Raw genomic sequence first — 18,052 nt, forward strand, 5'->3', positions numbered from 1 at the left:
TTCTTCTGTTAGGTCCTTGCCATCTTTGTTTTTGATCATACCCATTTTTGCTTGGAATTTACCTCCAATGTTTCTAATTTTCTGGAAGAGGTCTCTTGTCCTTCCTATTCTATTGTCTTCTTCCACTTCCGCGCATTGCTTGTTTAAAAATAATTCCTTATCTCTTCTGGCTAACCTCTGGAATTTTGCATTTAATTGGGCATATCTCCCCCTATCACTGTTGCCTTTTGCTTTCCTTCTTTCTTGGGTACTTCTAGTGTCTCAGCAGACAGCCATTTTGCCTTCTTGGTTTTCTCTTTCTTTGGGATGTATTTTGTTGCCACCTCCTGAACAATGCTGCCAACTTCTGTCCAGAGTTCTTCCGGGACCCTATCTACTAAGTCCAGTCCCTTAAATCTATTCTTCACCTCCACTGCATATTCCTTAGGAATATTAGTGAGCTCATATCTAGCTGATCTGTGGGTCTTCCCTAATCTCTTTAGTCTGATCCTAAATTGTGCAAGAAGAAGTTCGTGATCTGAACTACAGTCAGCTCCAGGCCTTGTTTTTACCGACTGTACAGATGTCCGCCACCTTTGGCTGCAAAGGATGTAATCAATCTGATTTCGGTGTTGTCCATCTGGTGAAGTCCATGTATAAAGCCGTCTCTTAGGTTGTTGGAAGAGAGTGTTTGTTATGCAGAGTGAATTGTCTTGGCAAAATTCTATCAGCCTATGTCCTGCTTCATTTTGTTCTCCCAGGCCATACTTACCTGTAATTCGAGGTGTCATTTGACTGCCCACCTTAGCATTCCAGTCTCCTGTGATGAAAATAACATCTCTTTTAGGCGTGTTGTCCAGTAGGTGCTGCAGATCCTCATAGAACTGCTCTACTTCAGCTTCTTCAGCATTTGTGGTTGGGGCGTATATTTGGATCACTGTGATGTTAGATGGCTTGCCCTGAATTCGAATTGAGATCATTCTATCATTTTTTGGGTTGTATCCAAGCACTGCTTTAGCCACTTTACTATTAATTATGAAGGCTACTCCATTTCTTCTGTGGTCCTCTTGTCCGCAGTAGAAGATCTGGTGGTCATTTGATGTGAAGTGGCCCATTCCAGTCCATTTCAGTTCACTGACGCCCAGAATGTCTATCTTTAATCTTGACATCTCACCAATAACCACATCCAATTTGCCCTGGCTCATAGATCTTACATTCCAGGTTCCAATGGTGTGTTGATCCTTAGAACATCGGATTCGCCGTTCACCACCAGCACCGTCGGCCGCTAGCCGTCCTTTCGGCTTTGAGCTAGCTGCGTCATCACGTCTGGGGCTAGTTGAGCTCATCCTCTGTTCCTCCCCAGTAGCATTTTGACCATCTTCCGACCTGGGGGTCTCACCTTCCGATGGTATACCGACATATCTCTGGTTGTACTGATCCATTTAGTTTTCACGGCAAGAATACTGGGGTGGGTTGCCATTACCTTCCCCAGGGATCGCATTTAGTCTGACCTCTCTGTCATGACCTTCCCGTCTTGGGTGGCCCTTCACGGTTTAGCTCATGGCATCATTGAGGTGCTCAAGCTCCAGCACCACGACAAGGTAACGATCCTTTGCTGAAGAGAGAAAAGACTTTGCATTAATATTAAACTTTATCCTTAGTATTTATCTTCCTGAGAGGATGGAACCTTATTAGCATATCTGAGTTAGGAGAAGAAACAGGTGCAAGGAGATGTTTCATAAGAGTTTCAGAATCTAGACCAGTGTTCCTCAACCTTAGCAACTTTAAGATGTGTGGACTTCAACTCCCAGAATTCTCCAGCCAGCATGCTGGTTGAAGTCCACACATCTTAAAATGGCGAAGATTAAGAAACAAGGTCCATACAATTGGACAACATATGGGAAGATGCTTATACCTGTGGAAACTTTGAACTGCTCTCCATGGGCAGATTACAGTATCCGGACTGGAAGTCTGCTAGACATAAATGACAACATCAAAGGATGTACCTCTATTTTGATCACATAGGATGTGGACACACAACCTGCATTCTCCAAAGTGTTTGGGCAGCCTCATTCTCCTCCTTCAGCTTCTTCATCCAGAGCTGTCTATAATCAGCCACATGGCAGGGATGCGTTCAGGTTGCAGAATGAGCCAGTTTGGTCTAGTGGTTAAGGTGCTGGGCTAGAAACCAGGAGTCTGTGAGTTCTAGTCCCAAGCCAGCGTGGCTGGTTGGGGAATTCTAGGAGCTGAAGTCCACAGAGCTTGAAGTTGCCAAGGTTGAGAAACACTGCTGTACAGTAATAGGCCAGTTAAAGCAAGCAGGGGCTTAAAGGTTGAGAACCAAAACAATCTAATTTTATCTTGGAAAAAATTAGTGTATATACTCAGGGATAAGCCAAAAAATTTAGATTCCAAAATACACTCAAGAAATTAGGTTTGGCTTATCCACAGATGGGCTTATCCACAAGTATATACAGTACTTGTTTTCCCCCTATGAAGGCTGCTGCCTATCAAGGGAAGGGCACAGCGAAAGCAGTCCCCTTGGAGCTCTTGTCATCCAGCTGCAGTCCTCAAGGCTCTTCCCTTGAAGCCAGTGGTTGACTGAAAGAAGGGACAAATCAGATTGATTAGTTAAATCACCGATGTGACATTATGGAAAGTTTCTCCATGCAGCAAAGAAAGAAAGAAGATAGCGTGTTGAACTCAAGTAATATAAATAAACACAAGGGCTGAGTGTTGGAAATAGGTTTCAAAAAAACGCAGCCAGACTCGGGATGCAAATATCAGATGGATTTTATTCTGTGAAAGGTCTTTGATCTGGTCACTTGGAATCACTTGACACAAAATGGATATTGAGGGGGAAAAATGCCAGTTTGGGTTCTTGTATCTCTTAAAAGAGGGAAGCCAGCAGATCTGATAATCAGTAAGTACAAGCTTGGCACCAGATGTAATTGAGCAGGGAGAAAATCTTATAACTGGAGCCCTGGATCAAGAGCACCATCCCTCACATTGCCACATTCCTGGAAAATGCTTCACTGGCAAGAAAGCAGATCTCACTAAGAGGTTAGTATGCAAACCATCATCACTCCAGGCCTTAAGGGAGATCAGCAATCCACCTCTCTTTTTGTGACATGACAAATATCCCCCTTTCTCTGGACTACAACACTGAAATTTACTGGGCAGAGTTGAAAATAAATAGCGTTCTGGCATGAAAGAGGAAGCAACTGCCAGCAAGCCAGAGTTCATGGAAGTAGTTTCATAACCTCAGTTAGCCTAAACTGATTCACCCTTTGTACTCAGATCTAGAACTTCTTGAGTCTTGTAAAAGAAAGAGAACAAGTCTGGTGAAATAAAGAGTCTTTTGCAAGTGTTAGTTATGCAGAGTTGGGAAATGCTTTGTTGACCTCCTTCTAGTATTTCACACAGTGGCAGCTCATAGGCTGTATTAAACCTTTGAGATAGACTTCATCCTTTGTCCACTACATGCAGTCTTTTTGGAGTAAAAGAATTCCTCTTAGTCATACCAGAATCATATCATGCTTACTTCCAATAATCTACTGTCATAAATATTCTTCCAAGCGTTTTCAGAATGAGTGGGAAGTCCTTGGTGGTTCCTCAGTGTCCCACAAGAACCTTATTATAAATGGGTGGAAGAGGGAAGAGCCCCACTAAGCCCTGTGTTTGAAGAGCACCTTTTGCTCCTTTGACTGACCTGGGAGACACCTTTCCACCTGAACCAAATCTTTCCACCCACTGAGCTAGGATGTACTTGAGAGTATGCACAAACAAACATAGGTGCACAAAGACAAGAATGTCACGATTTAAATCGAGATGACAATACTTACACATGCACAAAACGTCGTAAGAGCAGCCATAACGGATCAGAGCAAAGGCCAATCTAGACTAGTCCTGCGTTCTTTTAATGGCCAACTAGATGCCTAGGAGAAACCGACCAAGAGGACATAATGCCCTACTGCTCATGTTCCCCAGCAACTGTTATCAAGTGCTGTATTTTCTCTTGTCCTGAAGATAACGTATGGGCATCCTGATTACTAGCCACAGATAGCCTTAACTTTCATCACTTTATCTAATCTTCTTTTAAAGCTCTCAATCTGATGCCCATCACTTTATCTTCTGATGGTGAGTTCCAGTTTGACTACAGGCCACATGAAGACGTACACTTCCTTTTCATCTACAGTATATTGGCTCTCCTACTTTTTAGCTTCAGCAGATTATGCTGGAGGGAGAAAAATGTTTCCTTATCCACTTCCCCTATCTACATATAATTTTAATATGGCCTCCATTACTGTTTAAAACAAACAAATTAAAAGCCTCAATACCTGTAACCTTTCCTCAGAAGAGAGTTGCTCCACCACTGAAATATGGTCTTTTTTGCACTTTCTCTAATATTCTTTCTGATGTGCAAAGGCCAGAACTGTATTCAGCATTCCATGTTTCACCATTTACTTGTATGAAGACATGATGATATTGGCGATTTTATTTTTGATTCCTTATTTACTGAGCCACACCATGGAACTAACCTGTTTCACAACAGGCTAGGAATGAGTCTACATTCAGCACCACCATGATCTTAAATGCCCTCCCCTAGAGAGTCAGCTGCATCTCATCAATATAGACTGTTTGGTCCCAGGTTTCTATTCCTTCTTACTAAATAATTTGTCATCTACAGAAGTGGACCACACATTATTTCGCTTCAAACAATCTGTAAGTTAAAAACTACTGGTCCCAATAGAGTTCCTTGGTTAACTCCATTTATGCCCCTACATTAAGGGAGTTGACATCATACACCTTGTCTGAGCAAATTCTTTTCAGTATTTGGCTGGAGAAGAATATCACTGTTGGACATGCAATCAAAGTAGTCAACAAGCAAATTACTCGCAATGCAGAGTGTATCATGTGAAGTCTTTACCATATTGGGGAGATAAATGGAAGTTCCACAAGAGTTAGGTGACAGAGGATCTTCAAGCTGATTAAAAAGATCCTGGAGTACTTACTCAAGTGGTAAACATACACAAAGATCTTCCAAGACATTGCAACCTAAGCCCCAAGTGGTTGAAAAATTATAGATCCAAAACAGCATAGCAAGCAAGTAAAGTAGTGGTGGCCAGATTTTGGATTAGTGCAATGGTGAACAAGTGCTGAGGAAATAAGAATAGTTCAGACCACAACACTATTCCCTTTGACTGTAGCTCCATTAAATTGTGGAAAGCAATCCTGTATCACATTCAAGGATCAGCATGTGCAAACACAAATGAGCTGCTTCACTTGTTCAGTGAAGTGGCCCAACTTCTCAAGAAGACCATACAACCCCAGTATTCTTATTATTTTGGACAACCTTGTTATATTTAAATGTCCATGTATATCATCTGGTAATTTAGGTAATGACAAGCAACTGCAATCCATGAATTTGATTAAAGGCATCAACAGAAAAGTCAAGGACTGGGCTTCCATCACATGGTTATGGCCTCAATCTTGACTTTTTGTTCCCCCTTTGCACCCTCCAGATGCCCCTGATTTATTCAACTGATTTGAAGCCATTTTAATGAGTGGCTGTCATCACATCCTCTGTGGTAGCAAGGTAATCCATTCAATTCAACCATCTTGAGTTAAATAAAGAATGGGAAAATAGGTTTACTGTCTTCTGGCAGTCTATAATTCAGAACTAAGGGGAGGCAAGAGAAGGAGGGAATTAAAACAGAAAGGAGGCCCAACACATCTGAAGGTTGGAAAAAAGATACTGTAATGTGATATGCTTATCTGCAAATACGTTTCAAACAAATAGTAACTGAATTATTTTCCATTCTATTTCCAATAGCAGTAGCCAACTGGATTTTCTGGGATGGCTATATTTGCAAAACACAATCTACTACAGGAGATAACTTGGGGCACCCATCAATGCTCAACAGCATCCCTACTGTTAGACACTAACTGCTTCTTATGTCCATTCCTTGTAACAGTTCAAGGTTGTGCAGAATAAAATACGGGATAAACCATCCATAAATACAATAAAATAAATACGCCACCCATAAATACAATACTGAGAAGCAGTTGTGTTGAGAAGCAGGAAGAAAGTGACCAACAGTTGGAACTGGGTTCAAATCTTTTAATTGACTTAAAGTGCAGTGGGATTTGGTCCCAGAGACAATAAATATCAAGAAAACTGGTAGTCATTTCTCCTCTCTATTAACCACCACTGTTCCTCAAAACACCAACAAGGAAAACAGATTCTTGCTCTAGAATATTTGAAATTAGAACAGGAAGTAATGCACTGCAAAGGTAAAGTAGGAAATTTGCACTCTCAAATCACAAAGAATCCCCACAAAACCCACATTTCCATGAAGTGTCTTTTTCAGAAAATACCTCATCAAATTCTTATCAAATCCTCTTCTGGTGGTAATGCTACCCCTCTAAGCACCTGAGTGCATTTGTTGGATTCCTTTACCTTACACTGATCAACATTAAAATGTGGTTTTGTGTAGCCATGTATGAGTTATTGAAGCAATTCATACCTTACACTAAACTATAATCTAATTTGGTGTTGGTTTAGCATGGTGTATGAACTCAGCCATCGTGATTTAAGATGTTGCATGAATTCAGAGAATTGTGGCAAGCCCTAGAAAAACAACCCATGATTTAGCAGGAAGGGGCAACCAAGTGTTTCTCCTTCATCTTTTCACTGGCATACCCTTGAAGAAAGGTTGGAAGTTTTTACTTCAATTTTACCATGAAAAATACCTGTTGTTATGGATAAAGCAGAAATGAGTTCAAGCTTCATTAAGCAACCAAGTCAGGAGCACAAGCTAAAGTTTGGTGTTTGCATGTCTCTCTAAACTCCAATAAAGTCTAACCACAGTTAGTCTAGACCTGGATACAGTAAGCCACGGTTAATTAAGAAGCAAAAATTACTAATCTCTTCTGTAGGACTGCTCTGGGGGAGGAGAGGAGCAATACAACTACAGTGGGAAAACAAATGAAACAATAATAATCAAAAGAGGTATACAGAAGAAAATAAAAAAATCCCCAAATTGCTGTAATGGGATTGCCAACATCCCCAAATCCCTCAAATAGTTCTCTGAAGACCTTTATTCTCCCCTCAGCATCTCCATCCCCAACACCTCTAAAATCTTCCCTTATAGTCCTTTCTAGATGCAGAGATTACACTCAACTCAGAAAATAAGAGTTTACTACCCAGTTGGGTTCTCTGTCCTTCTCGAGCTACAGAGTCTGCATGGAAATGGTATTGTCCTTAGATGATTTTTCCTCTGTATCGTTGTGCACCTTTTCAAATAATTTCGCAAAATTCGTCTCACGTAGCCCACCACGGAAACTCCGCGCTGCAAAGGCATAGAGAATGGGGTTGATGCAGCTACTTAAAAAGGCACTAGACCCATGAAAGTTTGTTAAAGTTTTAATGGAGTCAAGTAAGGCCCGGCTCACCTCCGGTTTGGAATATTTCAGCAACAATGCAGAGATGATGATGAGGTTCAAGATGTGATAAGGGAGCCAGCAAACAAAGAAGGTGCCAACTACTGCAGAAATCAGCTTCCCGGTTTTCATTTTCTTGTGGTTTTTCAGAGTCCGAATCTTCCTCACCACATAGGTATAGCAGACTGCCAACACAGCAAAAGGGATCACAAAGGCAAACAGTGTCTCCACTATGTTAACCGCAAGGCGCTGGCCATCATTCTTATAAAATTCATCCGAGCACTGCCCTTCGGTCATCTGGGTGGATGAGAATATCAAGCTTGGGCAGGAGAAAGCCCCTGCTAACAACCAAATGACCAGCAGTATGATGTACACCCCCCTTGGCTTCCGCCATCTTTGGGAAGCGACTGGGAAGACCACGACAGCAAAGCGGTGGAGGCTCATTAATGTGATGGAGAAGATGCTGGTGTAGACTGTCAAATATACAATATATACGAGGAGTTGGCACATGAAGTCTCCAAAAACCCAGCTGCTGAGAAAATAGTAAATCCAGAAAGGCACAGTCAGCATTACCGTTAAGTCAGCCATAGCTAAGTTCAGGATGAGGGCAATGGTGAATGAGCGCTGGCGGAATTTGGAAAGGATAGTCCAGACCACGAGACCATTCCCAGGGACCCCAATCAGGAAGCATGTAGCAAGGAACAGACTTGGAACCAGGCTGGCCTGCACCCATCTGGTCTTGGTCCCTGTCAGGTTGGCTGGCATCTCTGTGGCATGAGGGAGGGTCATCATGTGTCCACACAGCCTTTGTATAAAGCTAAGAGAACTCCAAGACAAACAAAGAAATGCCCAGGATTGCCACTGAGTCAATAAGATCCCCAGGCTCCTCTTTGGGAGGGGCCCATTTCCTTTAAAAACATTTTTTTAAAACTCAGACTAGGACGTCCTGATTGGTTTTGCAAAAGATGTATATGAGAAATAGAGAGGCTTTCTCTCTCCAGCCCATTTCCTCTCAGAGGAAGCCTATTGCCCAATTCCTAAAGCTGTTGAGCAAGAGATCTTCTGCTTTGATATCTGCGGTGGTGCTGGCAGGGAGGGGGCTCTACAGAATGGAGCTAAATCACAGCACACGGGGCTCCCAGGAATGGCCCCAGTCACAGCCTCCACGCTTCTTGGAGAAAGGGTGATAAGATGTTAAAGGGACCCGATGGAAAGAAGTGAAGGCTTAGAGATGTTGGGTGAAAAGAAGACCTCAGGGATTAGGCCAAGCCTGAAACTCTAAAAACAGCCAGTTCTGTTATTCAGCCTGAAAAAAAGGAGACCGTTATGGGAAACAGGTGCAGCTTGCAACTCTGTTGTGCTGGTGGGGAAGCGTCCTTGGCGAGGCACCTGCATCATGCAACCCAAGCTAAATTTACTCTGCTCCTACTATCATCAATTCAAGGATAGGTGGGAGGGGAAGTCAGCTACAACTGGCAGACGTGCCATGGGTCCCAGGTGGCCTGGCAATAAAAACCCAGCAGCACTGGGGGATCTGAAGCTCCCTGGGGGTACCAACTGAAATGGCTTTCCTGTGGGCAGCTCTTACTTACCTAGTGCTCCTTGGTGTTGCCTGTGGTGAGTAGAGCATATGCTGCTTTGTAAGGTGTTTCCTTCCTTCCTACTCTGTCTTCACAACTGATGGAGCATGCAGCTCCTACGGGGGGCATACCAAGTTCATTGCTTGCAACACACCACACACAACCACACACCACGCATTGCCTAATTCATGGGCCTGCTTGCCTGATGGATTTCCCCTGCAGAAAAGAGCAATAGGGTGGGAAAGGAAGAGCGCTTCCTACTACAACCCTGGGGGGTTCTTGTACTCTTATTTAAGGATGAACTGTGGATGATTTCAAGGATGCATCCCGGTAGTTTTCTGGCAATTAAAACAGCTTGCCTCTGCCTTCTTATGGGATGCTTTTTTCAGCTCCCCAGTGACTTTTTCAAAAAAGGCTCTGCTGTATAATCTTATAATGCAGACAAAGGGGGAAATGATGAAATATATGGGGAGCAATGTTGAGGAGAGTTAATTTAGATTAAAACAGACATTTACATTGAGTTAAATCAAATGTACTTTTGACCCTCTTTGTCCTGCAAATTTTCAGGATGTGGGGCCTTGCCTACACGCTCTACTCAAAGGCCAATTATGGCCTCCTCAACTTGAAAAATAATAGTGCCCCTACTCTAGAGCCTACTGCATAACAACCAACCAGTTCCCACCAAGCTCCTGCATGTAGCCATTGGTTTCTCTGAGCACTTCAAGAGTAGGCAGCATGTGAACAAATCTGGGCAACCCTCCCTAACCTTCTTGTCTCAGTCTCAGTCAAAAGGCTTCTCCCAATCCAGAACTGAGATACTTACCAAAATCACCCTCCCTTTGTTTCTTCTTAGGCTGTGGGATCCCATCAATTAAGCCTAATGTGAGGGACACAGAGAGAATTGTCAATGGGGAGAATGCCATTTCTGGTTCTTGGCCCTGGCAAGTCTCGCTACAGGTAAGGACACCCCCCCTCAGCCATTGGTAGGTCAGTAATGTGGGGGACACAGGGCTGCATCTGGGGGGGCAAGTGGGGCATGTGCCCTGGGCGCCGCACTGGAAGGGCGCCAAAATGAGTGCTGGGGGGGCACCAAAATGGGTGCGGAATCCATGTTTGCCCCGGGTGACACAGACTGTCATGGTTCCTGTTCCAATGTTCCTGTGAACATAGTAACCAGTTCCCATGCCATCCTGGTGTTGACATGTGTTACTGTTCAGGAGGGCGCTGCTCTTGTTCTTTTGTACCAGGCACTGCTGTAGAGACTTTGGAATGTCTATTTGGGTTATCTCGCCTGTTCAAGGACACTTTCCCAAAGACCGTCAGGAACCATTAGGAAGACCTGCAGGCTGCGGGGAGTGGACTCTTACTGACTCTGTGGGGAGGGATTGGAACTGTCTAAGCTTTAATTGTTTGAAAGACCCGTGCTTTTGCCATTCTCAGCTTTGCTCTTGAACCTGCATACTATCCAGTAATAAATCAGATATCCATAAGCTTCTTGTGTGAGTCTAGATGGAAACTTGGGTAGGCGTTCATCACATAAAGCTGAGAATCTCTAATTTCATTAACTCCTACCAAGAGAATATTCTTGTGAGGAATTTTAGTTGACGATGGCTATGGCAACCTGAACCACGGAAGGGCCAGAGGAGCCCTCCAGCTCAGTCCCTGAAACTGGGGAGCAAGGCGAAGGGCAAGACATCCTGGTCGAACCATCCCAGGCACCAGCTGTTCAGTGCCCCTCCCCAGATGGAGGAATGGGCCTGGGGGATGTCTTTACATCCATGATGCTGAACTGCATATTAGGCACAGCAGGCAAGTTGAAGCTGCCTGATGACCCTGGAACAGAAGGAGACAGATACCAGGTTGTTGTCTGGTGTAAAGTGAGTCAACATATGGGCACAATAAAGGACATTGTTTATGTTAGAAGGTTCTAGTACAGAAAGGGCAAGCTTGGAGCCTCCTTAGAAGAGCAGAATGTGGAGGCACAGGGTCAGACCATAATAAAGTCACCCCATGTTGTTATCAGATGCCACATTCCTGCAGTAAAGGTTGTGTTAGAATTTACTCTGCTTTTGTAAGTCCAATTATCATTTTAGAGGGTATATACTATGGAGTCCTTGGTGCTCTCTGAGCCTTGTTGTTTTCTTGCAGATGTTTCATTGCCAGACTAGGCAACATCTTCAGTGCAAAGAGGGAGTGGGCCTTGCTCTCTGTTTATATATTGTGGCTTGCCCTGCTTGTGTTGGTGGAGGTGTTGTTCTCTCCTTGGGAGTTCCTTGATTGGACTGTTGTTTGCTGCTTGGTTGATTGAGTTAATAGTTCCTTGATTAGGGTATATCGTAGGGTATATAACCTGTAAACTTGTGGGCTTTGTGGCTCCTGCGATCCCCTGGCGAGGAGCCCAGTCATCACTGTAATTGTGCATACCAAGAAAGGATACTCCATTGCATCTATCTCCAAATGCTTTGGCCCCTTCCTTAAATGGGCACTTTCCCCACAACAACCTTTGAAGTGGGGAAAGATGCTGCAGCTCTACTAACCCCAGTTTAAATTCTGGATTGCTCACAAAAACAAACAAACAATTGGACGAGAGGAATTTGATATAACAAGGCTATCCTTTTAAGATATAATACTAATGCATGGGTGAGAATAGGGTAGGGTGGACTTGAGGCTGCCACAGAATAAATGATTTAAAACCTTGTTGTTAATAAGGCAGTGTTCCTGCCTGTAGATAGTTCTACATTTTTTAAAAAATGTGGAAATTGCATATTCATTGACCTTCAGAACATACGCAGGCACTTGTATGCATCTTTCCTATATGAAAATATTCATAGGAATTGCTCAAAATCTTTTAAAATGTAAATAAACTCTTCATTTTTTTAAATCAAAGACTACTTCCCCGAGGCCGACTTTTTTCCCCCAGCACACATTTCGGGGGAAACAAACTTTTAAAAAAATGTTAACGGCCACTGTTTGTATGCAACTTTTAGTACAGCTGAAGAGAAAATTCAAGCCCCGAGTTGCTATCTTTAAAGATTCTATGGGAAGTACATTAAATGACACAGGTAGTATTAAGAGAAGATGGAAGGAATATACAGAATCACTGTATAAAAAAGAGTTAGTCAATGTTCAGCTATTTAAGGAGGTAGAATATGATCAAGAACCATCAGTACTGAAGGAAGAAGTTTAAGCTGCATTGAAGGCATTGGCGAAAAACAAGACTCCAGGAACTGATGGATTACCAGTTGAGATATTTCAGCAATCAGATGCAGCAGTGGAAGCACTTGCTCTTCTATGTCAAGAAGTTTGGAAGACAACAACCTGACCAGCTGACTGGAAGAGATCCGTATTCATACCCATTCCAAAGAAAGAAGATCAAACAGAATGTGGAAATTATCGAACAATTTCATTAATTTCACATGCTAGCAAAATTTTGCTGAAAATAATTCAACAACGTTTGCAGCCTTACATCAACAGAGAACTACCAAAAGTCCAAGCTGTATTTAGAAGAGGACGTGGTACGAGATATATCATTGCTGATGTCAGATGGATCTTGGCTGAATATAAAGAATACCGGAAAGATGTTTACCTCTGTTTCATTGATTACGCAAAGGCGTTTGACTGTGTGGACCATAACAAGTTATGGTTAATATTATGAAGAATGGGAATTCCAGAGCACTTAACTGTACTCATGTGGAACCTGTACATGGATCAAGAGGCAGTCGTTAGAACAAAAAATTGTGACACCAAGTGGTTCAAAATTGGAAAAGGTGTGTGGCAAGGTTGTATACTTTCACCCTACTTATTCAATGTGTACGCTGAGCAAATAATTTGAGAAGCAGGAATGTACAAAGAAGAACGGGGTATCAGAATTGGTGGAAGACTCATTAACAACCTGCGATATGCAGATGATACAACTTTGTTTGCTGGAAGTGAAGAAGACTTGAAGTACTTGCTGATGAAGATCAAAGATTGTAGTCAGCAATACGGACTACACCTGAATGTGAAGAAGACGAAGATACTCACATAAACAATGTCACAATAAATGGAGAAGAAATTGAAGTCGTCAACAATTTCAGTCTACTCGGATCAACAATCAATGCCAAGGGAAGTAGTAATCAAGAAATCAAATGACGTATCGCGCTGGGAAAATCTGCCTTCAAAGATCTATCTAAAGTTTTCAAAAGTAAAGATGTCAGTTTAAAAACAAAGGTGCATCTGACTCACGCCATGGTCTTCTCAATTGCCACATATGCCTGTGAAAGTTGGACATTAAAAAAGAAAGATAGAAGAAGAATTGATGCATCTGGATTGTGGTGTTGGCGAAGATTATTGAAGATACCATGGACTGCCAGAAGAACAAACAAATACAGCCAGAATGTTCCCCAGAGGTGATGATAACTAGGCTTAGACTCTCATACTTTGGGCACATCATCAGGAAAGACCAATCACTTGAACAGGACATCATGTTTGGTAAAGTTGAGGGCCAGCGGAAAAGAGGAAGACCTTCAGTATGATGGATTGATACAATTACCGCAACAATGGATGCAAACATTGGAACATATGGCGCAAGACCAAACAGCATTTTGTTCTGTTATACATGGGGTCGCCATGAGTTGTAAACGACTTGACGGCAACTAACAACCACCACCACCTTCTTTTTGTATTCCTGGTAGAATGTGTGTGATTTTTTTGAAGGAAAATGTTAGACAGAGTTCACTTGATGTTATTTTTTGCATTCGAAGTGAGCAGAATGTTCAAATTAATTGCCAACAGGATCAGGCTTTAGAACTCATTCGTATCCATATTTGAGACTTGTTCAGATTGGAAAAGGTAGAACCACAGACTTTTTCTGCTCTGCTTAGTTCAGTCCTCAAAAAAAAAAGGGTGGGGGGAAGCAAAGAGGGAAAAATAGGGAACATAAACTTGCCAAACAGTCTTTGTTTTCTTGATGCATTTTACCATTAGTGTGCTTCAATTTTTTTTTTCTAGACCAGCTCAAATTTCCATTTCTGTGGTGGTTCCCTGATAAATGAGAATTGGGTTGTTACAGCTGCTCACTGCAATGTGAGGTAAGTAAAACCTTTCCATTTCTTGTTATCACCTAGACATCACCTAGACATCACCTAGAGGCACCATGTTACCAGTTTCATCCTTACTGGGAATCGTCAGATGCAGGTAGCCAGATGTTATTCAATGGGGTTCAAATCCTCTACTGGGAACTGAACTTACAGACCTTCAAACTTTAGGACTATATACAGTGCATTAGCTTTAGGAGCTATTCAGGTCTTGGCACTCAGTGGTTGCAGAAAGGGATCCACAGAAGCTCTCAGAATGATATATGCTGTCCACCTTTCCTTAAGCTCTCAGAGGAGCATCTGTAACCTTCTTCTCTAATGGAAGGAGGACTTCCATTTTCTTGGTAATCGGTGATAGGTTATCAGTGGGACAGAATGATTGGTGAATCCAAGCAGCTGATCAGGCAGGCATTGTCTGCCCTGAGTAGACCTCCAACAGCAGTAGGGCACAGTAATCAAATTGATGGATTATAATAAGGAAATCTCAAGTTCAAACCTTTCCCTTTTTCAGTGCCAGCTTATAATTACTCACCACCTTTCAGCCCAATCCATCTCAGAGTTGTAAGAAAACGAAATACAGGAAAAAATACTGATGTTGCCCTGAGCTTAGAGGAAGGGTGCGATCAAGCTATAAATAAACTGCATCCAAAATGAGGTCAAGTACAATTTTTCAATTGTTTCATCAGATTATATAATACTTTTTTACTTCCAAAAGCCAAAACAGCTCTCAGACTCAGCTTATGTAAGAACAATAGCAAACAGGTCTGTTCCTATTCTCAGACTTAGAATTTTTATTTTATTTTATTTTATTATTTTATTTTATTTTAATCCCACCTTTATTCTTCTTCTTTTATAACTAACTCAAGGCCGCAAACATACCCAATATACAAGGAACAAAATAAAAGAAAGATGGGGCAAGGAGGAAAGAAGCAACCAAATGAATCCAAGCAACAATTCCTAAAGTTGTTCAGTACTTTTATCTGAAATAGAAACCACTGAGAAAACAGAACTTGTTTCCATCGTTGCTTAGCACTCCTAGAATGTGTTTAGAGATGAGCAACTTGAGGTCCCAAATCAGCATGTACTTTCCAAACATTGTTTTAAAAAACACCATGAAGTCATCTGCTGTTACTATTGTCATAAATCAATGGACCAGTTTCCCGTAATTTTCAGGTGGTGAATATACAAAAACAGTAGTGTCAGCCCTACTTACCTGAAGCTCTAAGACTTTCCCTCCCATAAAAGGAAAGGAAAATTCTGGCCATGAAAGACCTCTCCTCTGGCCTTTGGACCTTTGACCATCAAAAGGTCTTACCTGGTTTAGCAATCTCTTTCCTTACCTGCATCTCCAAACTATTCCGTTTCCAAACTACTGAATCAATGAAATGTTGGGAGATTCCACAGTTTAAATCTCAACTAAAGCTACCTTTATCCCACCTCTTCCATCTCCAGATCTAAGAAATTGATTTATGTCTCAATGCTATGTTCAGTTTTGGTGCATGTTAGATGCCGGAATCAGCATATGCCACATACTGTAACTGTGTTTTTATTCCTCCAGACCAGGAACACATTTTGCTATCCTTGGAGAGTATAACAGAAACTCTGGAACTGAGCCAATCCAGAAGCGATCCATAATCAAGGTGAGCAGGCCATTTGGGGCCATGTCACAGACTTCAGAAAGGAAAGCACAGATGCAGTCCCATACATCTGGTGGACAAAAACAATTACTTTTTTTGTCCCTGCTGCAGACACCTCTGAATCTGCATATAATCATGTGTGGCTTGTAATGGAATACAATTTAAAATTATTTCTTATTGATGCTCATTCCACACAGCAATGCAACACCATGGCCTGGTTTGTATGTCATGACAAGCTGTTATGCTAAACCATGGTTTGTTGAATAAAGTATAATTGGCCTAATTTGTACAATACCCTAAGCTATAAAGTCTGGTTTACAAATTATGGGTGCTGGGTTTACCGATAATGCTAAGCCAAAATAAACACTGAAGCACCTTATGTCTTACTGTATTGGGTGATCCCAGGATAATGGCTACTGACTTTCCTTCTTCACTCTTCAACGTTAAACTCTTAAAGTTGCCAAGGTTGAGAAACCCTGTTTTAAGGTTTTCTCCCTCTACTCCTGATGTTTTCCAGGCGATCACCCATCCTGCCTGGAATAGTGGAACCCTGAATAATGACATCACCCTGTTGAAGCTTTCTGCCCCAGTCCAGCTGAATGCCCGTGTATCTCCTGTCTGTCTGGCTTCTTCAACAGAGTCTTTGCCCTCAGGACTCAAGTGTGTCACAACTGGATGGGGACGGACCAGTGGGACTGGTAGGTGACCATTTGGGATAAAGCTGGCTAGGAAAAGCCAAAGCAGAAAGAGAAGATATCCAGCCTGCCTTCTTTAACTCACTGACAATTTTGACTTTTTTCTTTTTGCCAGCAAGTGGCTCTGCAATCATACTGCAGCAAGTCCTTCTTCCCTTGGTGCCTGTAACCCAGTGCCAGCAATATTGGGGTAACCGCATCACCAGTTCCATGATATGTGCTGGTGGGGCTGGCGCCTCCTCCTGCCAGGTAAGGTTCCCAGGGAAAAGGTGACAAGGCAGAGTATAGAATAGAGGGAGGGAGGTTCTCTGTGTCCAGCCATGGATTTCTTTTTGCATCCTAGAGAAATGCACCCAATGATATTCCTTAGCTTCTCAAACTTTTGGTCATGCTGGAGGAGGTCTTATAGTTCCACCCATCCAAAGGATTCCAGGGTAGTAAGGGCTTTCTAAAGTCAAGTCAAGAGCTAGTAAGGGCTTTCTAGTCAAGTCAATTTCCTTTGGGCTGAGGTCAACTCCAAGGACATGACTATGTAGTCTTCTTAGCAGCCAAACAAAAATGGTTGTTCACTGCCTTCTTCCAGGATGCTATTTCAGCTTCCCTGTCCAGTTTATAGTCCTAGATTTCCCCAGAGGCCTCCTATCCAAGTAAAAATTGGGCTCCACCCTGCTTAGTTTTTCTCACCCCAGGCAAAGGCTGCTACCAACTGAGAAAAGGATTTTCTTAAAAGCATTTGCTTTTCTTGCCCTTTAGGGTGATTCTGGTGGCCCGCTGGTATGCCAGAAAGGCTCGGTATGGAATCTGATCGGGATTGTCTCCTGGGGTACATCCAACTGTAACGTCAGGGCTCCTGGTGTTTATACCCGAGTCTCCAAATTCCGCAGCTGGATTGATCAAGTGGTAGCTAGAAACTGAGGACACTCCTGGGAAGCACAAGACAACTGCTGTCACTGGGACTGTTCCCAGTGTAGGAAATAGATTGACATACATTCTTGCCACTGAGATATGGAGAAACCAAATCAGGTTTCATTGCAAAGAAAAAAAATCTTCCTCCAATGATGGTCTGTCATACTCATCAGTAAAGGAGACTTGTAACTTTCTTAAAGTGTCTGTGTCAGAACTCTGAACCTACTTCCAGCTGTTGTAGCATCTCAAAAAAACAACAAATTTTTAGGCCTTTTTTTTTTTTTTTATCACAGCCATATTTTTAGACCGTTACTGAAAATCTGCTGATATGCTTTGGCATCTCTTAGCTCAATGTCTCTCAACTTTGGCAGCTTGGAGATGTGTGGACTTCAACTCCCAGAATTCCCCAGCCCTTGCTGGCTGGGGAATTCTGGGAGTTGAAGTCCACACATCTTCAAGCGGCCAAGGTTGAAAAACACTGTCTTATATTGGTAAAATACACATAAAAGTCGCTTTGTCCAGATGTGAACATTATTCCATCCTTTAAGTATCTGATAGGGCAACAACAAAAGCAAGTTACAGAAATATTAACTCCTGAAAATACAGAAAATAGGAGACAATTTAAGAAGTTTTGTCCCATCTCCCAGGATTTGACAAAGCATACCTCAATGTCTATTACAATACATAGGAACCAAAAGCAGTTTCAGCCCTCTCTTTCATTCATATAATCAATT

General features: G+C 42.4%; 2 protein-coding genes across 2 annotated transcripts; one reads left to right on the forward strand and one right to left on the reverse strand.

Annotated features, from left to right (window-relative positions):
- Positions 1–7,118: 7,118 nt before the first annotated feature.
- Positions 7,119–8,338, reverse strand: LOC134503817 (leukotriene B4 receptor 1-like). The gene has a single exon (XM_063312726.1). It carries the CDS (start codon positions 8,215–8,217, stop codon positions 7,216–7,218), a length of 1,002 nt encoding a protein of 333 aa, XP_063168796.1. The 5' UTR covers positions 8,218–8,338; the 3' UTR covers positions 7,119–7,215.
- Positions 8,339–8,759: 421 nt separating this feature from the next.
- On the forward strand, positions 8,760–17,577 carry CTRL (chymotrypsin like). Its single transcript, XM_063312766.1, has 7 exons — positions 8,760–9,042; positions 9,859–9,962; positions 13,995–14,074; positions 15,639–15,720; positions 16,235–16,415; positions 16,528–16,661; positions 17,166–17,577. Exons 1-7 carry the CDS (start codon positions 8,988–8,990, stop codon positions 17,325–17,327), a joined length of 798 nt encoding a protein of 265 aa, XP_063168836.1. The 5' UTR covers positions 8,760–8,987; the 3' UTR covers positions 17,328–17,577.
- Positions 17,578–18,052: the final 475 nt, after the last annotated feature.

This window comes from Candoia aspera, chromosome 11 (genome assembly GCF_035149785.1).
Source record: "Candoia aspera isolate rCanAsp1 chromosome 11, rCanAsp1.hap2, whole genome shotgun sequence".
NCBI classification, from domain to species: domain Eukaryota; kingdom Metazoa; phylum Chordata; class Lepidosauria; order Squamata; family Boidae; genus Candoia; species Candoia aspera.

Excerpts from the sequence above, each read along its gene's own strand:
- LOC134503817 (XM_063312726.1), bottom strand. The coding sequence starts at position 8,217 with ATGATGACCCTCCCTCATGCCACAGAGATGCCAGCCAACCTGACAGGG.
- CTRL (XM_063312766.1), top strand. The coding sequence starts at position 8,988 with ATGGCTTTCCTGTGGGCAGCTCTTACTTACCTAGTGCTCCTTGGTGTT. Across the intron at positions 9,963-13,994 it reads CCTGGCAAGTCTCGCTACAG|ACCAGCTCAAATTTCCATTT; the intron begins GTAAGGACACCC and ends TTTTTTTTCTAG. Across the intron at positions 16,416-16,527 it reads GGGACGGACCAGTGGGACTG|CAAGTGGCTCTGCAATCATA; the intron begins GTAGGTGACCAT and ends TCTTTTTGCCAG.